This window comes from Camponotus vicinus, unplaced genomic scaffold, assembly GCF_025532165.1.
Source record: "Camponotus vicinus isolate PSW18456_S1 unplaced genomic scaffold, iyCamVici1.0 SCAF_3, whole genome shotgun sequence".
Lineage (NCBI taxonomy): Eukaryota > Metazoa > Arthropoda > Insecta > Hymenoptera > Formicidae > Camponotus > Camponotus vicinus.
Genome location: NW_028141967.1, coordinates 11,665,065 through 11,691,503, shown reverse-complemented (window position 1 = coordinate 11,691,503; position 26,439 = coordinate 11,665,065). Strand labels below are relative to the sequence as shown.

The 26,439-nt window shown below is 32.8% G+C and overlaps 2 protein-coding genes across 18 annotated transcripts in view; one reads left to right on the top strand and one right to left on the bottom strand.

Moving 5' to 3' along the window:
• Ttll5 (Tubulin tyrosine ligase-like 5) overlaps positions 1 to 26,439 on the top strand; it is a 354,482-nt gene that overhangs the window by 294,677 nt on the left and 33,366 nt on the right. The window lies entirely within an intron of this gene.
• Positions 128 to 13,649, bottom strand: LOC145968655 (uncharacterized). Of its 5 annotated transcripts, XR_014437813.1 has the most exons (12): positions 13,521 to 13,649; positions 12,784 to 12,978; positions 12,077 to 12,387; positions 11,861 to 12,016; positions 10,170 to 10,329; positions 7,535 to 7,735; positions 6,459 to 6,611; positions 6,218 to 6,259; positions 4,703 to 4,807; positions 4,484 to 4,627; positions 916 to 1,269; positions 251 to 299 (listed from the first exon to the last, which is right to left on the bottom strand). XR_014437813.1 is itself a non-coding variant. In XM_083094302.1 (11 exons), exons 6-11 carry the CDS (start codon positions 7,731 to 7,733, stop codon positions 136 to 138), a joined length of 807 nt encoding a protein of 268 aa, XP_082950428.1. In that variant the 5' UTR covers positions 7,734 to 7,735; positions 10,170 to 10,329; positions 11,861 to 12,016; positions 12,299 to 12,387; positions 12,784 to 12,978; positions 13,521 to 13,631; the 3' UTR covers positions 128 to 135. The 5 variants fall into 5 exon arrangements, 4 of the variants coding, with proteins under 4 accessions (XP_082950428.1, XP_082950427.1, XP_082950426.1 ...); XM_083094302.1 differs by lacking the exon at positions 916 to 1,269 and having other exon boundaries at positions 128 to 299; positions 12,299 to 12,387; positions 13,521 to 13,631; XM_083094303.1 differs by having other exon boundaries at positions 168 to 1,269.

Genomic DNA, 26,439 nt, shown 5'->3' with positions numbered 1-26,439 from the left:
TCTTCTTACTGTGGTGTTGTGTGCACAGTCGTGCCGTGTGCATGCTATGTGCTATGTCGCCTCTGCGCGCTGTCGTGCGAGTAATCGCTCTTGGTTGCGCAGTTCGTCAATCAGTAGCGTAGTGCTTAGCACCTGTCAAAGGGCGCAATATACCCAACAGAATGTACTTAAAAATGTAGGCTCATTCCCATCTGTTACATTTACATTTTCCATAATTGTAACTTTTAGTTCTTCACAACATTCTTTTGTGATTTCTCTAATCAAAAATAATTCTTTAAATACTCTTCGGAATTTTTCATCTAAACAAAAGGATTAAAAGAAAAGTTATGATAAAAACTAAAGCCGGTTACAATATAAAAACAATTTATTAAAATAGAGAGTTTTTGCAATACCGTCTTCAGATACGGTGAACGTTAAAGTCGTGACTTAATAATACCGTATTTTGCCTTTGCGTGCTCTAACCAAAAAGAGTTTTTGCGTAACGGACGCTATATACAACGAAAGGATATTCAAATGAAGGTATAAAAATGGAGGATTTGTTAGACATTGCTGTTTTCGATTTTAATTTAGTAGAGGATGTTATTATAAACGAGTTATTAGTACCTCGCGATGTCGGATTTTGAGATATAACCTCTCTTAAGAGTACGAGATCATCCCCACTCGTGAAGCGTAATCGTTCCGGTTTCGTTGTGGTGGCCATAACGTAGACGCTAATCGTGAACTTTATTCGCTCAGAAATAACGTCACACGTTATCTGGATAACGTTACGGTGAACGATACGCATGCGCAGTTTCGTCTTTCGACCTAATAGCGTGACGTTAGCGTTCACCATATTTGAAAGACGGTATTGCAAAAACTCTCTAATGTATTAAAAGCTAATACTTAATTAAAACTGTAAACATACTTGATACGTACCACTATTTTTATGAATGGGGCAACATGTGCAAATTTGTGCATTATTATTAGTTTCTTTTTGTGTAATTAGAATTTGTATTATGTCTATCATGTTCACATATAAAATGATTTGTTCATGTATTAAATAATACACATATATTTAATTAATAATATACTGCACCCGATAAAGAACATATTTGATTAAAAGTAAATAGTATAAACATTCATATATACAAAAATAAATCATAATTATAACAACCCAGTAAGCAAAATGTTAGCAGGTTGGCAGCAGATTGGCAGCAAATTCGATCAGAATCCCACACCAGAACCATAGCCATCTGTGTCCGCATTAAGCTTTTGTTTTGGTGACAGAGTCTGTAAAACATAACCTGTCAACAAACTGTCAGCAGAAACCGAGCAGGATCTGCGCGATGCAATTTGATGTTAGATTGCCAGCAGAAACCGAACAGAATCTGCGCATGCAATCTGATGGCAAATTGACAGCAGAAACTGCACAAGATTTGCGCTTACTTTTATTAATATTATATAAATGCAACAAAATTGATTATTACAAGTGATCAACTAAATAAGAATATTATCGGCAAGTTAATTACAATTTTCTTCTAAAATGACATACAGGGCGATCCCGAAAAACGATCCGTCTATAAAATGACGTATTCCTGACACCATTCTAAGACAATCTTTCCTTTACCAAAATTTAATTTGAAGCGTAGTTTTTGAATTATTAGGAAGTAGTTAACGTATGACGGGTCGAATACAAGAGGCAGGCAAGGGTGGCGCGATTCACCGTCAGACGCGGGTGCTTACGCGGGGCGCCTGCTGCGATCAGCTGGTCGCTATACACATACAGACACACATGCGAACACATACATTCTCTCTCTGTCTGTCTCTGTCTGTCTGTCTGTCTGTCTGTCTGTCTGTCTGTCTGTCTGTCTGTCTGTCTGTCTGTCTGTCTGTCTGTCTGTCTGTCTGTCTGTCTCTCTCTCTCTCTCTCTCTCTCTCTCTCTCTCTCTCTCTCTCTCTCTCTCTCTCTCTCTCTCTCTCTCTCTCTCTCTCTCCTCCCTCCCTCCCTCCCTCCCTCCCTCCCTCCCTCCCTCCCCCTTTCTCTCTCTCTCTCTCTCTCTCTCTCTCTCTCTCTCTCTCTCATTCGCTCACTCACCTGTAATTTTTTTTTTTTTTTTTACGAGAGAGGGGAAAATGCATTTTATGCATACCCACCGGTCGATCCAGTGAGTTATGTGGGACTCGAGTACCAAGTCGAATTACCAACTCGGTACTCCCTACCCACTAAAAACCCCTCTCTTTTCACGAATTTCCTTTGACACACTGTCCCTCTGACTTCCCGAGATCTGTTTTCACATAACGTCAAAAAATAGTTATCATTACTTTGTTCGATGACTTTTGATGTATTGCTGTAATTGCTTCAAGGAGAAATGAATTTTCCGATAGATCGTACGTTCTCAAATTTAACGTAGATATCACGTTGCAAAAGACAAGAAATCCACACTAAATTATTAACTGAAAGTTTTTCTTCTTTCATGAACTGTATTCTTTTATAAACTTTAACGTAATCACATTTATTTACTCACTCGATGAGACGAGAAATTTACTAATGACTCTATCACTAATCACTATTAATCACTGTCGAATAATAACTGTTGGCGATTAAAAATCACTCGATGAAAGAAACACGCGCGGACACGTTACTACACGACGCGACGACGCGACAATGCGACGATAATTACTCGGCGACTGCAAGCAGTTTTTTGTCATGGTAGGTTGCGGTAGGTTAAGGTACTACTGGCGCTATCGAACGCGATCATGTGTTCGATTGAAGAATGCGGTAAACATAATAAACATTTAACATATTAATATTATTATTATCATGAATGTGTGTGATATCCATACATCGTATGATATCTATTTAAAAATTAATTAGATTAAATAAGTGTTTTTAAAATATTTATTACTTTTACTATTATCATATAAAATATTAATATTAAATATTTATTTAACTATTTATTTATCTATTTATTTATTTATTTATCTATTTCACCTATTTATTTTTAACTATTTATTATCAATGATCGAAAATCGGTCATTGATAATAAATAGTTAAAAATAAATAGGTGAAATAGATAAATAAATAAATAAATAGATAAAATAGTTAAATAAATATTTAATATTAATATTTTATATGATAATAGTAAAAGTAATAAATATTTTAAAAACACTTATTTAATCTAATTAATTTTTAAATAGATATCATACGATGTATGGATATCACACACATTCATGAGAGTAATAATATTAATATGTTAAATGTTTATTATGTTTACCGCATTCTTCAATCGAACACATGAAGAAAAATTGTCTTAGAATGGTGTCAGGAATACGTCATTTTATAGACGGATCGTTTTTCGGGATCGCCCTGTATATGTCATATGTTATATCGTAATATATGTTAATGTAATATATGTTATATCGTAGTTATATCTCATATAGCGAAGGACTAATTTAATTAAATTAAATTAATAATAAAGTAAATGATAAAAGTAAATGTAACTTGTAAAACTGGAGATGTAATTTATTTAGAATTAAATTCTTGCTTTATGCCTCAAATAGGCAGTACATGAATAATTTTCCATTTATCATATTGATTCCAATCAGTTTAATATTCTGAATCTCATCTGCTTGTATCAGATATCAGAAATTAATGTGATAAAAATTAAAATGATAATTACTATATTTTTAGTCTTTTATTCATATTCGCGTCTTTATATATATTTCCGACAGAAATTAGATTACGAGAAAGTACAGCTCACGTAGCGATAAGTGAAGGAACTATCGAATCATGCAAACTCTGTTCCGTTTCTGCCGTCAATCTGCTATCAGAGATTGTGTGCGCAGATCCTGCTCGATTTTTGTTATCAATTTGCTATCAAATTGCGCCTCACAGATCCTGTTAAATTTCTGCTATCAATTTGCCGTCAGTTATATCTGCAGGCTTTACTCGATTTCTGCCGATAATTTGACATAAAATTTCATTGCGCAGATCCTGCTTGGTTTCTGCCGACAATCTGTTGTCAAATTGCGTCGCACAGATCCTGTTCAATTTCTGCCATCAATCTGCCGTCAGTTATATCAGCAGACTCTACTCGATATCTGCCGAGAATTTGATATCAAATTTCATTGCGCAGATCCTGCTCGGTTTCTGCAACCAATCTGATATCAAACTGTGTTGCGCAGATCTTGCTCGATTTCTGCCACCAATCTGCTATGATAATTTTAAACAAATCCTGTTCAGTTTCTGCTATCAAATTATATCAACAGGTTTTGTAACATTTCTGCTGACATTCTGTTATCATTATTTGATATAACAAATTTTTTATACAATCTGCAATCTTACTGTCGACAAAAATTTGTAGCAGAAATTGACAAAATCTGTTTGAACAGACTTTGCTGACTGGGAAACTACATGCATAACAAACTTTAATTGAAAATAATTTAACAATAAAGCTATTTATGAGAATTAAGAGAATTAGCAGAAATAATCACAAACACATACCTTTTTGCAAATATCTTTGTTGCATATTATTAGAAGCGCAAATATTTGTATTAGATGGTCCAGGTACGTCATTATTTAAAGAGTCATATCTCTTTCCAAAATATGTATTTTCTTTTCTAGATTTGTCTTTTGAAGACTTTTGATCTAAAAAATTAATAAATTAATATTTAAATTATTATAGAAATTATATATTGAAATAATACAATAACAAAAACTTGCCTGATGTTGTACAGTTTTGTTTGTTAGAACATTTATCTTTTAAATTAAATATTGCACATGTGTTATTTTCTACATTGTTATTTAAATAGTTATTGCATCTCATATCTGAAATATGGGTAAGATTAAAATGATATAAACGTAGGTCTTCGATTATGCATGATGTAATAATATATAGATGTAAACAACTGCAAACAATTATTAAATGAAATGTTTGTGGAATGTACTATTTTGTGTATAACTCTCTTCTTTCTCAGTTGTGGGATTTTTATCTGAAAGATTAACGAGTACCCAGTTAGCCAAGTCTGCTCGAACAGATTTCGCCAAGTGCTTGCTAAAAATTGTTGTCAGCAAAAAGGCTACAATTTTACTACAAGAGTTGTTATTACCTGATTAAGCTGGCAGATTGGCGGCAAAAACCGAGCAAAGCTTGCTGACAAAATCCGACAACAAATTGGCGGCAAAAAGCAAGCGAAGCTTGCTGCATTACTTGACGTCAAATTGGCGGCAAAAACCAAGCAAGATCTGCGCGCACAAAATTTGACGTCAAGTTGGCGGCAAAACCCGAGCAAAATCTGTGCAGGAAAGTCTGATGACAAATTGTCAGCAAAAAGCAAGCAAAGCTTGCTGCATGACTTGACGTCAAATTGGCAGCAAGAACCGAGCAAGATCTGCGCGCATAATTTGACGGCAGATTGGTGGCAGAAACCAAGCAGAACCTGCATAATCGGTATTTAGATGCCTTGATTCAATTGTTCCTTCGCTTTCCGCTACGCGATGCACGCTTTCTCGCAATCAAATTTCTGTTAGAAGTAGATATAAAGCCTGCTAGTGGCTATTAATAAAAGATCAAAAATATATTTCTATTGGTTTAATTTTTGATATCTCATACAAGCCTAATATGAAAATATTAATCTGATTAGAATCAACAAGATAAATGGAAAATTATCTTATTTGAAGTATAAAGCAAGAGTTTAATTATCATATAAATTATGTCTCAATTTTATAAATTAAATTTAATTATTTTCACAATTTACTTTATTATTAATTTAATTAAGTTGAAAGAGAATTTGCTACGTGAGATATAACTACGATATAACATTACATTTCATAGTTATTTATGAAAAGAAAAGTATAATTTACCAATAAAACTTATTCTGTAATATTAAATTTTATTGCACTTTGGTCAAAAGCAGATCATGCTCGGTTTCTACTGTCAATATGCTGTCAGATTGCGCGCGCGCAGATCTTGCTCGGTTTTTGTCGACAATTTGATGTCAACATGTCAGCCAGCTTTACTCGGGTTTTGTCACCAATTTGCTGTCAGGTTATGTCAGCAAGATTTGCTAGCAAAACACGAGCTTAATGCGGACACAGATGGCTATGGATTTGGTGTGGAATTTTGATTAAATTTGCTGCCAATTTGCACGCAATTTGTTAACATTTTGCTTACTGGGTATTAATATAATAATTTTTAACATTATAAATCAAACATTGAAATAATAAATAAGAACTTGCCTGCTGGTTCTAAGATTTCTGTGTCAGAATGCTCTTGTAAATCTAGAAAAAAATATATATTGCTATATTTTAATTCTTAAAAAAAAAGCAATATACTTTTTTCATATTTATTGTATGAAATAATTTAATGATGCAAAAGCACCATTCACAAATTTTTGGGTGTTTCTTTTATGAAAAAAATATCGATACATACACGTATATAGCAATAAAAGAAAGCAATTAAAAAAATGTTTAATTATACTTGGTGGAGATGGTAACTCCGTTGATTCATTGTCTAATTCCACGCTAGAATCGCTATCATAATTACGTTTTCTTTTTCTTTTGTTATTATCAGAAGTTAAATCCGATGTATCTTCTGCCTTTTTGGCTTTTAGCCTACAAGCTTGATAACTTTCTAAAATGATAAATTGTAATATATATATATACAGGGTTTACCAAAAGTGTGGAAACCCCTTAATATTTCGAAAAATACGCATTTTAAAAAAAAATGTTTCATACAAAAGTTATAGGGTTTTATGTGGCGCATTACACAGCAACATTATTATGACCTCGAATAGCGTTGTCAAGGTTATGTGAAGGTCACCTCCAACTTTTTAAATGGGACACCCTATATGCTTTTGCATATTCTTGTAGCTTATCTCGAGAGCTTTCCAAAACACTATAATTAAGTTAGTTTCATTAAGTACTTTCCGAGTTATGAGGCTTGAAATTATTTCTTAATTGTTGTTTCGAAGAAAAAATATGTAATTTGCAATTAACAATTACATATTTTTTTCTTAAAAACAACTATGTTTTTTCTTTACACCAATTGATTCCTCTTATTATTTTGTACATAAAAGTATTAAGGTAAGATAATCGAAAAATGAATATTTTACTAGATATTTTATGGTTTATGTAAAATTAAGAAATGATTTCAAGCCTCATAACTCGAAAAGTACTTAATGAAAATTAACTTAATTATAGTGTTTTGGAAAGCTCTCAAGATAAGCTGCTGATAATGTAATAAAAAATATAGGGTTCCATTTAAAAAATTGAAGCTGACCTTCACATAACCTTGACAACGCTATTCGAGGTCATAATAATGTTGCTGTGTAATGCGCCACATAAAACCCTATAACTTTTGTATGAAACATTTTTTTTAAAAATGCGTATTTTTCGAAATATTAAGGGGTTTCCACACTTTTGGTAAACCCTGTATAAATGTTTAGTTTATGAAATGTTGTTAAATATTTTGTGTAGATGTGTGTGTGCGCGCGCGCACGCTTGTGTGCGCATGTGTGTGAAATACAATGGGGTATAATACATTTTATTTCTTACCAGAAGTACTGTTTTTTAAAACGTACACTTCATAACTCGCCCATGAACGATCACACTCAGCATGATCTTTTATAGCTTTTAAGACTTTCTCTATTGTATATGGTGGCCAATAACATGTGTTATTACTTATCCAAGTTGTTGGCACTGCTTCCACTACATTTTCATCTTCAAACCGCACAACTGTCCACGTTTTCTTCATTTCTTCTCATCAGTTATAAGTACATTATTTATTATTTACAAATATACAAAACATATATTTGTATAAGAGAAAAAGTAAAATTAACTAATTAACAATTTATTAATATTCAAAAGAAGTGTATCAAAAAACAACTTAAAAAGCAAATTTCTTTTTTTATAAAAAAAGCTCTAAGGATCTTTGAGAAATAATTCATCATGTATTTGTACATATATATGCATATTATATACTAAAAATATATGCATATTATATACTAAAAATGTATTATTGCTAAAGAGTATTAGTAGTCAGCTCTAAATTTGAATGTAATAAAGGAAATATTACATATACATATCTTTGAACCATAATTTTACACATTTATTACGTACTTGATCAAGTCGCCATAATGTAAGTGGGCCTAAATTATTCTTAGCAGCATATATATCTAAAGATGAAGATTTATAAGGTTTTGTATAAAAATCTTCAGGCACTAAAAATTCTTGAGCAATTAATAATATGTCATCATTAGTGATAGATATTATATTTTTTATATTTATTATTTTATTATTAACTGTGAAACAGCAATTGTCCGGCTCGGTTATTTTTAATACAAATTTGCTTAAAATTTTTTCTTCATATTGTACAAGAAAAGATATATTATTGATTATTGGCCCCATGTTATGTTGTATTTTTGGAATTGGTAAATGCAATTTATTTTTATTTAATGAACTACTGTTATCTATTTCATATTTTCGTCAAACTATTTGTTGTAATGGTTTTTCAGGCTTTTTAATTAATTTTTTTAATGACTGTAAATAATTTTCAAATGCAAATGCACTAAATTGATCTAATGCTCCGAATTTTTCAACATCATTACAAATGTGTGACAAGTTATGTTACATTATGAGAGATTTGATCTTTGCCATATGAAATTATAAATGTCTTTACAAAATATTGCATTAAAGATTTTGCATAATTTATATACTTTTTATAATTTATTGGATTGCATAAAATGGATGTGGCTATGTGTAACGATAAAAAATTAATATATCTATCATGACTTATAATAGATTTAAGACATACAGGACCTGTGTATAAAAGAAATTGTCGGAATTCTGTTGTTTTCCACCGTTTGACTTCATTGAGATCACGAGGTTTACGATTAAATTCTGTCGTTATATTACATGCTAAATTAAGTAATGACTTAGAAATATTAGATGTTTGATTGTATGATAACTTTGTTGATGGTTTTCCATAAGTCCAAAACATAAGCAATTTTTTAACGACTCCTAAACAAATTAAATGCATATAATCTAATGGAAAATCATGTATCATGTCAATATTTACAATGGATTATAATATTGTAGTACCAATATGATGATTTTCTTAACGCTTAGATCTAAATTCACTGTCACAACGCAAAGTTAAGTTATTAATATTAGGAAAACAAATATGATTATTAATATATGTTCTTTTTTCATAACTTTTGTACACGAGTAATATCCTGAATGACCTTTAGTAAATGTAATAAATGATTTTGCAGGTGCGTCACAAATAAATGCTTTTATTTTTATTGAATATAATTTTGTACTGTAATATACCATTAGATGTTAGATTATTTATGTCATCGATTAAGTCTTTTAAAAATACATTTGCATTGTTTGGTTTGGTTGTTTTTTTCATATCCATGATAAATACCGACAATTTCAACATTAGAAGTAGTAAATATACAGCATAATATAGGATAAAACTGACTACTAGTACTTTTAGCAATCGGTAAACCATCAATATTGATTAAAATTTCTATACAATTTGAAATTAAAGAATTATGGGTTTTTGACAATAGGTTTTCAATGCACTGCTGCAATCCAAAATGATAATATATGCCAGGTTCTACATTTTTTACTGTAATTTTTCTTGGAGTTTGCAATAAAGTTCTAACATTAGAAGGAAGCTCAGGATAGTCTGGCTTTAAAGTTATTAATAAATCGTTTATAGCTGAATGTGTAATTTTATGTTTCGTTGCCCATTCTTTCATTTTTGAAACAATATTTTGTGATTCATCATAAGTACATATATTGTTGTTGTTTATATTACTCTCTCTATTTTCATTTAAATCATTTTCTTCAAAATTTATAGACACGTTTGAAATTATATCATTAAATATTTCACTGTCAAATGTATGTGAACACTCATTCTCAATAATAGAGGAATATTTTACACTACATGTATCATTATAATTATTAGAAGTTGATGCTACAGAATCCAAAACCGAGTTATTTTCTATATTAATTGAATCAGTATCAACGGAATTTTCTTCAAAATAATCTACAGCAATAGATAAATATGCTTTTTTAGTTGCTTCTTTATATACACTTCTTCGTTTTAATGACCGGTGTCTTATTTTTATCATATTGTAATAAATTGATACGCAAAACTTATATTACACTAAATCGTTACCTTCCTTTTTGAGTTTGGTTGCATAATAAATCAAATGCGCTGGCTTCAATCCTGCCTTCAGGTTTAGCAAAATTTAACTATAGTAGAGTAGACTTGCTTTTTACTTTTTGAAGTTGAGGTTATATTGGAGGTTATATATAAATATCCCAGATAGCCAAATCTGTTAGAACAGATTTTCGTCAAACACCCATTAAAAATTTTAAAGGCAGAAAGACTACAGTTTGCATAGAGGAATTGATATATTCGATCATGTTGCCAGCATGTCAGCAGGCATACAACAAAATCTGTTCACATAACTGGACAACAAATCGTCAATAGAAACCGAGCAGAACTTGTTGATATAATTGACGGCACATTAATGGCAGAAACCGAGCAGGATCTGTGCGGCGCAATTTTGACAGCAGATTGGTAACAAAAACCGAGCAGGATCTGCGCAATGAAATTTGATATTAAATTGTTGGCAGAAATCGGGTAGAGCCTGCTGATGTAACTGACGGCACATTGATGGCAGAAACCGAGCAGGATCTGTGCGGCGCAATTTTAACAGCAGATTGATAAAAAAAACCAAGCAGAATCTGCGCAATGAAATTTGATATCAAATTGTCGGCAGAAATCGGGTAGAGCCTGCTGATATAACTGACGGCAGATTGATGGCAGAAATTGAACACGATCTGTGCGACGCAATTTGACAACAGATTGTGGGCAGAAACCGAGCAGGATCTGCGCAATGAAATTTGATGTCAAATTATCGGCAGAAATCGAGTAAAGCCTGCAGATATAACTGACGGCAAATTGATAGCAGAAATTTAACAGGATCTGTGAGGCGCAATTTAATAGCAAATTGATAACAAAAATCGAGCAGGATCTGCGCACACAATCTCTGATAGCAGATTGACGGCAGAAACGGAACAGAGTTTGCATGATTCCATAGTTCCTTCACTTACCGCTACGTGAGCTGTACTTTCTCGTAATCTAATTTCTGTCAGAAATATATATAAAGTCGCGAATATGAATAAAAGACTAAAAATATAGTAATTATCATTTTAATTTCTGATATCTGATACAAGCAGATGAGATTCAGAATATTAAACTGATTGGAATCAATATGATAAATGGAAAATTATTCATGTACTGCCTATTTGAGGCATAAAGCAAGAATTTAATTCTAAATAAATTACATCTCGAGTTTTACAAGTTACATTTACTTTTATCATTTACTTTATTATTAATTTAATTAAATTGAATTAGTCCTTCGCTATATGAGATATAACTACGATATAACATATATTACATTAACATATATTACGATATAACATATGACATATATGTCATTTTAGAAGAAAATTGTAATTAACTGCCGATAATATTCTTATTTAGCACTTGTAATAAATCAATTTTGTTGCATTTATATAATATTAATAAAAGTAAGCGCAAATCTTGTGCAGTTTCTGCTGTCAATTTGCCATCAGGTTGCACGCGCAGATCCTGCTCGGTTTCTGCCGACAGTTTGTTGACAGGTTATGTTTTACAGACTCTGTCCCCAAAACAAAAGCTTAATGCGGACACAGATGGCTACGGTTCTGGTGTGGGATTCTGATCGAATTTGTTGCCAATCTGCTGCCAACCTGCTAACATTTTGCTTACTGGGATAATTCATTTAATGTCATTTCTTTTTGGACAGAACTACCCACACTAAACTTGACATCCATTGAACGTCCATACAATCTCCGGAACTCCATACGACACCTACGTCCATGGTGGATATTGAATAGATTTCTAATGGAAGTCCATATTATCTCTCATGGTAGATATCTTCTACAAATCCATCATGGATGTCTACTGGATATCTGTTATGGATATATGATAGATTTTTACATACATATATCTCTAATAGAAATCCATATTACCTCCATAATAGATGTCATCTACAAATCCATCATGGATGTCTACTTGATATCTGTTATGGATATATGATAGATTTTTACATACATATATCTCTCATAGAAATCCATATTACCTCCATGGTAGATGTCATCTACAAATCTATCATGGATGTCTATTGGACATCTGTTATGGATATATGACAGGTTTCTATATACAACTATGTCTCTAATAGAACTCCATATTACCTCCATGGTAGATGTCATCTATAAATCCATCATAGATGTCTACTATACATCTGTTATTGATGTATGATAGATTTCTACATATTATTTCTCTAAAAAGCAAAAAATTTAATTTTTATTTAAAATTCTTAGCTAATGTTTTAAAAGTATATTTATAAATTTGTTATTATATATTCCTTAAAATATCTATAATTATTCCATATAACGTGCATATGACATCCATAAAAACTCTACAAAATATTTATAATTACTCCATATAACATACATATGCATATACATCCATGAAAACTCCATGAAATATCTATGATTACTCTTTATATGGATGTCATATATATGTTATACGGAATAATTATAGATATATTTAGTGAAGATTTCATGGATGTTATATGTATACATTATATGGAATAATTATAGATATTTTGTGGAACTTTTATGGATGACTAATAGAAATTAATTAGAAGTTATATTGATTTATCATATAGACTCACACGGAACATGACATCCATTGAAAGTCCATATAACCTCCATACCTCCATATGACCTCTATCTCCACGGTGGATGTTCAATGGATCTCTAATAGAAATCCATACGGTAGATCATCACGGTAGATGTCGTTTGTAAATTCATCATGGATGTCCATTAGACGTCGGTTATGGATGTATGATAGATGTGTACACATTTCTCTTAACATAAATAATTTTTTTAATTATTTTTCCTAGTATTGGTAAATATTATTTTTTGTTACTTTATCTTATATCTCACTAATAATTATAGTCAGTGGAAGTAAAATTTCACTGTAAAATCAGTAATCGCGCTAGTTCGTTCGTTTACCGCTATGGTGCGCTCTTTTTCTCGTACTTGAGTTTTAGTCATGAGAATTATATAAAGCTTGCAAAAGGCGACAGATAAAATTAAAAGTATTACTTCGATCTAATTTTTGATACAGTTTCAATAGAGGAACTTCAGATATTAAATCGATTTTATAAGTCGGACAAGTAAATGTCCGGCCAATAAACGAAAATGATCCGTTCATTATCTATTTGTTACTCCATATAACGTACATATGACACCTATGAAAGCTCGACAAAATATCTATAATTACTCCATATAACGTTTTCTGACATCCATAAGAGCTCCACAAAATATCTATAATTACTCCATATAACGTACATATGACATCCATGAACGCTTCATTCAATATCTATAATTACTCCATATAACGTACATATGACATCTATGAATACGTCTAATGGAGGTATGAAATGCGGAACTGTGGATGTCTAGTAGATGTTTACGGGACGTTTCATGGACATCTAATGGAGATTTCGAATCTCCATGATAGACGTCTAGTGGACATCCATTAGAGGTTTGTGTTCCGTGTGGGTATTTATATTATTGTTGTTCTTCTCACAATAGCTATTCGTTTTCCTTACAATAAAATGAACGAATTCTTCAGAAAAAGTAATTGAAAATAATTTATGATTCTTGATGACATATTGACGTTTGCTCTAATTTCTGGATTTAGCGATGTGAATTCATGAATTTTTGGGATAAAATTGTTTGAAGTCCATATGATATCACAGGACGTGCCATTCTGAACTTCAGTTTCATCCATTTCTTCTGTCTCGGAACTAAGAATATTTAGCAGTCTTTTTTTACGAAATGATGGAATAACTTCATTTTTATCATTCGATTCATTTTCAGAATTAATTGAGTTTCCGAATTTATTCCTTTTTAGATTCCTTGTAAACATTCTGAAGTAAGGTCTAAAATAATTTCTTTTTATTTTATTAGCAAATAACTAACCTTAAACACTTAAAAAATTACCCGATACTTTAGTACCAAATTGTCTTAATTGGGTATTAATTTTTCCTTCAAATGTTTCTAATATTTCAACTGATAGACTTTATTATTCCTTATCCTTCTATAATTATTTTTTTCTCTAACAAATGAAAAACTTCTTTCTATTTTACAATAAAAAGTAAAAGCCGTTTTTTGTATTGCAGGCGCCGAGAAATTAATGTACCTATAGTCGGCATTGGTATTGAAAGAGTTAATATCTCGGAAGCTTATAAAAACATGTAAAATTTGATCGATTAGATGCTTTTATGTCCTTTATATTAAACCTTTATCAACGTTTATTAGATTTCTTTTTAAATTAGGTTTTTATAAAAGGTCTACTCGTATTAACCGTTTAATATAAAACGTTTAAAAAACGTCTATTAATGTTTTTTATTAAACATTTTTTATTAAAATATTTATCTCAATAATCTATGTACAACTACTTCATACAGCACAGAAGCTTGCAGCAATATTGCAATACTATTTTACTTTAGCAATGTTGCAGCAACATTTTAAAATACTGAAAATATATAGGGTGTTCCGTAAGTCGAGGTTAATCGCTCGGGAGATGAATGGGGGACCAAAAACAAGAAAAAAGAGTTGATACAAACATAGGTTCGAAAATGCGTTGTTTTCGAGTTATCGCCATTTTTATGTTAAAATTTGAAATTGCTTTGCTTCCGAATTTTTTTGTCAAAATTGAAACATGAGATGGTTTTTATGAATTTCAAAACATAACTAAAGTCAAATAAAAGTTGCGAGCTGCTTTAGCACTATCCAGGATGCATCACGTGAAGGTACAGTATTCCTTAGCAGAGATCAGGACCCCATAGTTCGTCATTCCTGTAGTAAGTACCACGTTAGTGACGAACTATGAGGTCCTGATCTCTGCCAAGTAGTTTAGTGACTCCAAAACCCTCCCTGCCGTGTGTGTGTGTGTGTGTGTGTGTGTGTGTGTGAGAATGTAAAAATTATATGAGATGTTCGAGGGGTTCCTTCCCCCCGTAACTTTTATTTGATTTTAGTTATGTTTTGAAATTCATAAAAACCATCTCATATTTCAATTTTGACAAAAAAATTCGAAAGCAAAGCAATTTCAAATTTTAACATAAAAATGGCGATAACTCGAAAACAACGCATTTTCGGACCTATGTTTGTATCAACTTTCTTTCTTGCTTTTGGTCCCTCATTCATCTTCCGAGCGATTTACCTCGACTTGCGGAACACTCTGTATATAGTATGTATCTTTGCTTGTCGCCACGCGGCAATATTTAAACTTAACTAACTCGTATTCAATTTTTCATGATGAAGAATATAAAGGACTGGTATTAAGAGTAAGATCCAAAATAGATTCCTATTTTTATCAATTTAATTTCTGATAAACTGATTTAATTTAAAATAATTTGTTTAATAAAATGTGTCCCTTGTTGGGATTCAGAATATTAAACAGATTATTTGAAATTAGACAGATAAATGAGAAATAATCCATTGCGTATATTAAAATATTGCTATTGCCGAGTATATAAAATAGTTGTATATAGATTATCGAGATAAATACTTTAATAAGAAATATTTAATAAAAACACTAATAGACATTTTTTAAATGTTTTATAAACAGTTAATAAAACTTTAAATAAACGTCTTATAAAGATCTAATTTGAAAAACATAAAAATATCTAATTGATCAATTTTTATATATTTTTATAAGTTTCCATGATGTTCATTTATCAGAATAAAAATATTCGATATAATATTGTAGAATAATTTCACTAAAACAATATTACAAATCGGTTGCGAATCAGAAATAAAAATATTATCGGTATAATAATACTAGAGATGACATTCTTTCAAATATATTACATTGCAATGTTACTATGATGTTTCGTTGCAATATTACAAAAAGCGGACATCTTAACGTTGCCGCAATTTTACAATAATGTTGCAGCAAAGTTTCGCGACGATTTGTAATATTGCAATGTTTCAATGAAATTATTCTACAATATGTCTTCAACCTTTCTGTGTTGAATGTGACTTTGCACTCGACAAATATTTACACAGGAATATTTTAATACACACAATAAATTGACTATTTCTCATTTATCCATCTAATTTAAAATAATCTATTTAATATTCTGAATCTCAACGAAGAATCCAGATTATTAAACAAATTATTTTAAATTAAGTTAGTTTATTAGAAAATAAACTAACAAAAGAAAAGATATATACTTCGGATCTTAGTATCCTCGACTTTTACATACTTTATATCTATTTTATGATAAAAAAATGAATTCGAATTAGTTAAGTTAATATCGCGTAAACGAAAAAACACGTATCGCATACTGTTATATATATTTCGCTATTTTATTTTAATATTTGAAAATGTTACTGCAACATTGCTAAAGTAATATTGTAAAATAATGTTTTTGTAATATCTTTGCAACGTTACATTGCAATGTACAATATTGTGCTGCAATATTGTTGCAAACTTCTGTGTTTTGTATGGGTATTTTTAATTCCACTTTGTAATAAATAACAAGCGATAGCTAAAACTTCTTGTAAATTAGTTAGAATGATGTCCTCCACAATATACACGGTCTGGCTATAAAGTTTTAGGACTATCTCTACCAAAAGTTAAGTAGTCATTATATCTTCAATATTATCATTTATTTTTCAATATATATTCCTTCTAATTCCACACAGAACTTGATGCGCTCTTCCAGCTTGTATAAAGTGTTCTGAAAATCCGCAACTGGGACGCTATTTAATTGTCTTGTAACGTTGCTTCAAATCTGCTTCAGATCATCAAATCGGCTTCTTTTTTACTTTAGTTTAAGTTTGGGGGAAAAGAAAATAGCCAGTCAGGGCCAAATTGGGAGAGTAGGGGGATGATAAAGCACAGTCACGTTTTTAGCTATGTTCTTTGCTACTCATGCCTTTAAAGAAAGCAATGAGCATTGTTTCCATTCTTGACTTTTAGAACCAGAATAGATAGGGATGTATGTGGGAGGAACGCCCATTTGGTCAACGAGCGACAAAATCCATCCGTGGCAATGGCATCGACGCACATCCTGTGAAGAGAGCATTCACACATTTTTCAGCCCAACGAATAATTGCTAGAAAACAATATTCGCGGACTAGAAAAATGTGTGAGGTGCAAGTGGCTGGATCGGGAATCGAATCCGAGTCTTTCGCTTTCCGGGCAACTGCTCTAGACCACTAAGCTATTCAGACCTCACACTTAATGCTGCTTTTTAACACAATGATATGTGACTCCAGAGCGATGTTGGTATCTTGCTCGATGGATGCAATGCTGATTGCCATGAAGAATCCTTGAAAGGTCGCTTGCTGACCAAATAAGTGCCGGTAGAGGTATTCGCGTGCACTGCATGCTGGCTTCCGACTGGCCTTCCGTAAGAAACGGCACCGACGAGCACAATGCCGTAGAGTGGTAGTAGACTATATCCTTCAAGATCCCTCTAGTAAATAATAATATCCTCACTGTGCCAATAACAGTGGCAGATGGATCCTAAAGGGCCGTGGCAAGCCTCCAGAAAAGATAGGGATGTATGTAGGAGAAGGTCAGACGTGTCTATACGCCCATTCTCCGTTCTTATAAAGAGACGGAACGTCCTCCTCTTACACGGAAGTGTTCCCCTCCGATTTTGATGAGCTTTTTATATATTGTTTTCTAGATAAAAATAAGGGACACGTATTTTTTTATACGTGCCCATACGCGTGTCTAAGGGGTAAAATACCTCTTTGAAAAAGAAAACGGTTCTTTTCTTTCGAAATGAATATCTCCGAAACTATAAAAGATAGAAAAAAATTTTCAAATTAAAAGTTAAATAGTTTCAAGAGTACTTTACAACAATGACAAAAAATTTTTTATTCTTTTTATTTTTCAAAATACCCCCACCACTAAACATTTTTTTACAATTTTGAAATTTCTTTATCATCAAATAAAAGGTTATTTTTTTACGAATTTTTTTATCTAGAAAACAACATATTAAAAGCTCATCAAAATTGTAAGGAAACACTTCCGTGCATTTCCTTGTTAGTGAATTTTTTCCAATCCATTCTACGCTTTTTTATTATTTCATTTATTTTTATGATAATTTTACCGATTTTTACACAAAATTTGATCACATACGTTGCTTGATAAACGCTTCCATAAGAAAAAACAGGTTCGAATATGAATTAATATTGATAAATTAATATTGATAAAACTTAGCAGAGGCGTAGTTAAAGATTAATGCAAGAGATTTCAAGTGACGAAATATAAATAGCGCTATTTAAGCACGTTTTATAAAATTAGTCCTAAAACTTTATAGCCAGACCGTGTATGTCAAAGTCATTGAAATCGCTTCTAATATCAACATTCATCTTTTCTATAAGTGCTCAATCGTATATTAAAAAGCTGAAACAATCAGTCTCCCAAAAAAAGGTTTTTATATTTCCAAGTGAATATAGCTCAAACAGCCTATACAGGGTGAGGTAATAACTCTTTCCACTTCGAATATCTCCGCTACTTTTAGAGATATGAAAAAAATTGTAATTACCAAAGTTGTACTATATCAAAGGGGCTATAATGTGGTAAAGGTATTTTTTCAAAAAGTGGAGATGCATCGGAGATTTCAAGATCATCTCTATTTTCTTTTAATGGCATGCTATACTTTTTTATCCTTAGATCGATAACGTACTTTGAGACGATTTCAATGACTTATAATTCAAGGTCATTCGGGTGATATTCGGATAAATAATGGAGTAAAATAATGATTGTTATCTCATAAGAGGTGCTCGAAGTGACGTCCGTTTACATCGATGCAGTGCTGCAATCGTTTAATTCCTGAAACACGTACACTTCTCAATATATATTTCCGGATTGATTTTCACACATGCTGCAATAATTCGTTGCTTGATATTTTCTGGCGTAATCAACGAATTATTATCATCCGCCTAAAAAAAACCGTAAATAGATCTCGTTAAACCGAACTAAAAAGTCATATACCATTTTGAAATACACCAATAAAGTTCGAGATATTAATTTAAAAAATTCGGCTAATACGCGTGGCTAGAATTGCGCACCGCCATCATGTTTCAGAAAATCCGTCCACCGCTCCCTTTCCATTCATCGCTTCGCCGTGCGCCTGCACACTCATCGCTCCTCTCTTCCCCAATCACCGCTACGCCACGCGCCGCCATTATGTTACAGTGAGACTGTCTTCGCCGCCGCGCGCTTCTAGCTACGCGCATTGGCCGATCTTTTTTAATTAATATCTCAAATTTTACGTGGTGCATTTCGAAATGGTATATGACATTTTAGTTCGATTTAACGAGATCTACTTATGGTTTTTTTTGGGATGATAAGACGGACGCCCTGTATATACATATACATAGTGTCTAACGTAACGTGTTCTGCCGAAAAAATACAAGTAAATATTAATTAAAAAAGATCACCCAATCCGTGTAATTATAAGCGCGAGGAGACTTGGCTCACTGTAACCTGATTCTAGCGGTTAAGCAGTGAAGTGGTGAATGGGGCGCTCTCCGAAACACGATAGCAGCACGTTCTATTCATCGCTTCACCGCACGCCTAGAGTCAGGTTACAGTGGGCTGGGTCTCGGGCCACGCGCTTATACTCATACGGATTCGCCGATCTTTTTCAATATCTCGAAATTTGACGTGGTTGTTTGCAAAATGGTATAGGACATTTTAGTTCAATTTAACGAGATCTACTTGTGTTTTTTCGTGGGACACATTACGTCGGATACCCTACATATATATACAGGGTGATTCAAAATAACCCTATTGTCCGTGGAATGACAAATTCTTGAGTCAATTCTAAGACGATTTTTCCTTTGGCAAAATTTCGTCCGACGCTTAGTTTTCGAATTATTAAAGGAAGTAATTAACTTATAACGGGTCGGATACAAGAGGCAGGCAAGGGTGGCGCGATTCACCGTCAGACGCGGGTGCTTACGCGGGGCGCCTGCTGCGATCATCTGATCGCTACATACACACATATGCGAATACATAGATTTTCATTCTCTCTCTCTCTCTCTCTCTGCTTCTCTCTCTCATTTGCTTACTCACTTGGTTATTATTACTTTTACTTAAATTATTATTTACTTTTTATTATACATTTTCACTTTAACTATTATTATTTTTTTATATTGTACTGTTTTTTTTTTACGAGAGAGGGGAAAATGCATTTTATGCATACTCACAGGCCGGTCCGGTGAGTTATGTGGGACTCGAGTACCAAGTCGAATTACTAACTCGATACTCCCTACCCACTAAAAACCCCTTTCTTTCGCGAATTTTCTCTAAGGCCGATATTACATTTGTCGTACGACACATTTTTTAAGCACATTGATTGGCTGCGGGATAATAATTTTTGGAATCTTTAGAAACTTTCTATCCCGCAGCCAATCAATATGCTTAAAAAATTTGTCGTACGACAAATGTACTATTAGCCTAACACTGTTCATTTGACATCCCAAAATCTGATTTCACACAACACCAAAGAATAGTTATTATTACCTTGTTCGATGCATTGCTGTAATTTCTTGAGAAATAAATTTTCCGACAAATCGTACTTTCACTCAAATTGAACGTAGATATCACGTTCTAAAGGACAGAGATCCACTCTAAATAATTAATCGAAAGTTCTTTTTTCTTTTATAAACTGTATTTTTTTATAAACTTCAACATAATCACATTCATTCACTCACTCGATAAGATGAGAAATTTACCAATGACTATCACTAATCACTATCAATCACTATCGAATAATCACTGTTGGCAATTAAAAATCACTCGATTAAAGAAACACACGCGCACATACGTTATTACACGACGCGACGACGCGACAACGCGACGATATTTACCCGGCGACAACAAATAGTTTTTGGTTATGGTAAGTTACGGTAGGTTCTTCAATCAAACACATGTTCACGTTCGGCAGCGCTGTTAGTACCTTAACCTACCGTAGCTTACCATGACCAAAAACTATTTGTTGTCGCCGGGTAAATATCGTCGCGTTGTCGCGTCGTCGCGTCGTGTAATAACGTATGTGCGCGTGTGTTTCTTTAATCGAGTGGTTTTTAATTGCCAACAGTGATTATTCGACAGTGATTGGTAGAGTCATTGGTAAATTTCTCATCTTATTGAGTGAGTGAATGAATGTGATTATGTTGAAGTTTATAAAAGAATACAGCTTATAAAAGAAAAAAGAACTTTCGATTAATTATTTAGAGTGAATCTCTGTCCCTTAGAACGTGATATCTACGTTCAATTTGAGTGAAAGTACGATTTGTCGGAAAATTCATTTCTCAAGAAATTACAGCAATGCATCGAACAAGGTAATAATAACTATTCTTTGGTGTTGTGTGAAAACAGATTTTGGGATGTCAAATAAACAGTGTTAGAGAAAATTCGCGAAAGAGAGGGGTTTTTAGTGAGTAGGGAGTATCGAGTTGGTAATTCGACTTGGTACTCGAGTTCCACATAATTCACCGGACCGGCCTATGAGTATGCATAAAATGCATTTTCCCCTCTCTCGTAAAAAAAAAAAAAAAAAAAAACAGTACAATATAAGAAAATAATAATAATTAAAGTGAAAATGTATAATGAAAAGTAAATAATAATTTAAGTAAAAGTAATAATAACCAAGTGAGTAAGCAAATGAGAGAGAGAAGCAGAGAGAGAGAGAGAGAATGAAAATGTATGTATTCGCATATGTGTGTATGTAGCGATCAGATGATCGCAGCAGGCGCCCCGCGTAAGCACCCGCGTCTGACGGTGAATCGCGCTACCCTTGCCTGCCTCTTGTATCCGACCCTTTATAAGTTAATTACTTCCTTTAATAATTCAAAAACTAAGCGTCGGACGAAATTTTGCCAAAGAAAAAATCGTCTTAGAATTGACTCAAGAATGTGTCATTTCACGGACAATAGGGTTATTTGAATCACCCTGTATATATATATATATATATATATATATATATACAGGGTTTGTCAAAAGTGTGGAAACCCCTAAATATCTCACAAACGGTGCATTTTAGAAAAAAATGTTTCAGACAAAAGTTGTTTGGTTTCAAAGGGGCCATAAGACGGTACCATTGGTTTGACCTTGAAGAGTCATTTTAAGGTCACGTGTAGGTCACTTCAATTTTTTTAAATGGAACACCCTATATATTTTTGCAAACTCTTGTAGCTTATCTCGAGAGCTTTCCAAAACACTATAATTAAGTACCTTTTCGTTAAGTACTTTTTGAGTTATGAGGCTTGAAATAATTTCTTAATTTTACATAAACCGTAAAATATCTTGTAAAATATTTATTTTTCGATTATCTTACCTTAATACTTTTACGTACAAAATAATGAGAGGAATCAATTGGTATAAAGAAAACACATAGTTGTTTTGAAGAAAAAATATGTAATTTGCAATTAACAATTCCATATTTTTTCTTAAAAACAACTATGTGTTTTCTTTACACCAATTGATTCCTCTCATTATTTTCTACATAAAAGTATTAAGGTAAGAAAATCGAAAAATGAATATTTTACAAGATATTTTACGGTTTATGTAAAATTAAGAAATTATTTCAAACCTCATAACTCAAAAAGTACTTAACGAAAAGGTACTTAATTATAGTGTTTTGGAAAGCTCTCGAGATAAGCTACAAAAGTGTGCAAAAATATATAGGGTGTTCCATTTAAAAAAATTGAAGTGACCTTCACGTGACCTTCAAATGACTCTTCAAGGTCAAACCAATGGTACCGTCTTATGGCCCCTTTGAAATCAAACAACTTTTGCCTGAAACATTTTTTTCTAAAATGCACCGTTTGTGAGATATTTAGGGGTTTCCACACTTTTGACAAACCTTTTATATATATATACATATACATATATATACAAGGTAGATCATTTTAATCAATACACGCGAATATCTCGAAAAGGAGAAGTTTTTTCAAAAAATGTTTCAGACAAAAGGTGTATGGTTTCGAGGGGGACATTAGATGGTGCCATTAGTTTGACATTGAAGAGTCACCTGAAGGTCACGTGAAGATCACCTCCACCTTTTTAAATGGGATACTCTATATGCTTTTGCATATTCTTGTAGCTTATCTCGAGAGCTTTCCAAAACATTATAATTAAGTTAGTTTTCATTAAGTACTTTTCGAGTTATGCAGCTTGAAATCATTTCTTAATTTTACATAAACCGTAAAATATCTTGTAAAATATTCATTTTTCGATTATCTTACCTTAATACTTTTATGCACAAAATAATGAGAGGGATCAATTGGTATAAAGAAAACACATAATTGTTTCGAAAAAAAAAAATGTAATTTGCAATTACCAATTACATTTTTTTTTCGAAACAATTATGTGTTTTCTTTACACCAATTGATTCCTCTTATTATTTTGTACATAAAAGTATTAAGGTAAGATAATCGAAAAATGAATATTTTACAAGATATTTTACGGTTTATGTAAAATTAAGAAATGATTTCCTCAAATGAAGCCTCATAACTCGGAAAGTACTTAATGAAAACTAACTTAATTATAGTGTTTTGGAAAGCTCTCGAGATGGGCTACAAGAATATGTAAATGCATATAGGATGTTCCATTTAAAAAGTTGGAGATGACCTTCACGTGACCTTCAGGTGACTATTCAAGGTCAAACTAATGGCACCGTCTTATGTCCCACTTGAATCCATACAACTTTTGTCTGAAACATTTTTCTCTAAATTGCTTCGTTTCCGAGATATAAATTTGTAACACTTTACGTTCGCCACTGTATATACAGGGTGTATCGTAACATGTGGGACCCACTTCAGGGATGGCTAGGGGGTACATCAACAATGAAAAAAGTTTATATTAACATGTGTCCTATTTGACCTTGTTACAAAGTTACAGGACGTTTAATATTTAAATAACCGGCAACCGGTTACATTCATATAAGGTGCTCGAAATGGCTATCCCCGCTCTGAATGCAAGCATGCAGTCGCCGTATCAAAGACTGTCGCACTCTTTCAAATATTTCAGGTGTATGTCGGATCTGTTGGCAAGCTTCTTGTATATGTGGATGTAGAACTTCAACACTGGCAATAGGTGCAGAATACACAATTGCCTTCAAGTGGCTCCATAGATAAAAATCTAATGGACTTAAATCTGGGGAACGAGCAGACCAGACAATAGGTCCTCCATGACCTATCCATTTCCGTGGAAATCTTTCGTTTAAAAAATACCCTGATTTGCCGGTTATTTAAATATTAAACGTCCTGTAACTTTGTAACAAGGTCAAATAAGACACATGTTAATATGAACTTTTTTCATTGTTGGTATGCCCCCTATCTATCCCTGAAGTGGGTCCCACATGTTACGATACACCCTGTATATATGTATATACAGGGTGTCAGGAAAATTTTGGTCCATACGAAGTAAGGAGGTAGATTGGCTCAAATTAAGAAGGAAGGACTTGTACTGTTTTGTGATATTCGCAATAATTAACGAAAAATTAAATAAAGAATATCGGCCAATCTGCGTGAGTAGAAGCGCGCGGCGACGAGAGTCGTCCCACTGTAATCTTATACTAGGCGCGCGGCGAAGCGATAGGCGGATCGCTCTCCGAGACATGATGGTGGCGTGCGATATATCGCAATACCGCGCCGAAAAATGACCCATAATCATAATGCGCAGGCGCCGAGCTCACACGTACGCTTACACTCGCATGTCCGCTCAGCTGTAGTTGCATGCTGCTGGCGTATGCACTCTGGCAACAGCTTGCGAGAGCTGAGACAGTTTTAGTAAAAATCATGTGTTCGCGTAGTAAATTAACAGTGAAAATGAAGTGTACTCTGCAGGAATATACGGATATGATTGTGGCATACGGGCTAGCGGGAGAAAATATTTATCGCGCGGCCGTAATTTACGTGGAATGATTTTCCGGGCGTGCACGAAAGCCAAGTGAACGTACAGTTTTATGAGTTGTGTAATAATTATGTAAAACTGGGTATCGTGCATAATATCGGGATAACCGGTCCAGCAGTGCGTCTTCATGTACGAGATGAAGAAAGGATTCTTGAAGCATTTTATGAAAATCCTGGAACTAGCGTGCGTCGTGTGGCACATGAATTTGGTTTTTCGCGATACGCGGTACATCACGCTTTACGTGTAATGGATTACGTCCGTATCATTACCAACGTGTGTAACACATTTTATCGAGGGATTTTCAACCACGGATCAATTTTTGTAAAGGTACTGTCATCATCAATATTTTACATTTACGATACATTCAGCGTACAGTAACGGCATTTTGAACAATATTCACAAATATTTAAATTGAGAGTGGAATAGGCCTATGGAGGAAACCACTATAAAAAAAGCGCACCATGCTATCTACCGCAAGGTGGTGTGGAAATGATAGCGCATCATTTTCTCGCCACTAAAAGGACGGGTCATTTTTCGGCGCGGTATTGCGATATATCGCACGCCACCATCATGTCTCAGAGAGCGATCCGCCCATCGCTTCGCCGCGCGCCTAGTATAGGCACAGTATATACAGTAGCGCAACTCCCTGTCGGCACCTTTGAAGTTTGTGTAGCATAAAATGAAATGCGCATGCGCGAAGTCAGCGAGTATACTAGTACTGCCATCTGTACTTTCCTCTCATTCTCTCCTTTGGTTTTCGTTCTCTTTCTAACACATTATAATATGTAATATAAATTAAATTCAATAAAACTTGAATATATGTACATAAAGAAATTGTAAAAAATATAATACAAAATATATAATGCAAATATATATAAAAAATAGTATATATGACATGATGTGAATATTAATTAACCATTTTATATGTCATATATAACTGATAGCAGAAAAGATATATACTCATAATACTCATATATAATTTATAATATATTTACATATTAATACTTATATATATAATTTTTAATATATTTATATATTAATTGTACATACGTATATTTTATATATATATTCAAAAACTTAAAATTAAAAAAAAAACATTTAGATTGAGACTACAATCACTTAAATTTTATTATATAAAATATATATATTTATGAGCAAAATGAATAAAAAAACAAGAAATATATATTTGTTAATAATATATATTTATTTATAAACAGTTGTATTTCGTTAAAAATATTTATTTCACAAACAGACATAATCTTGAAACTAAACCTTTTCTCTCTCAAATCATCTGACCATACCTCAGCTACTCGGTCCACCTCAGCATGAATCAGAAAGAGAGAATGAGAGAGTAGAAGAAGAG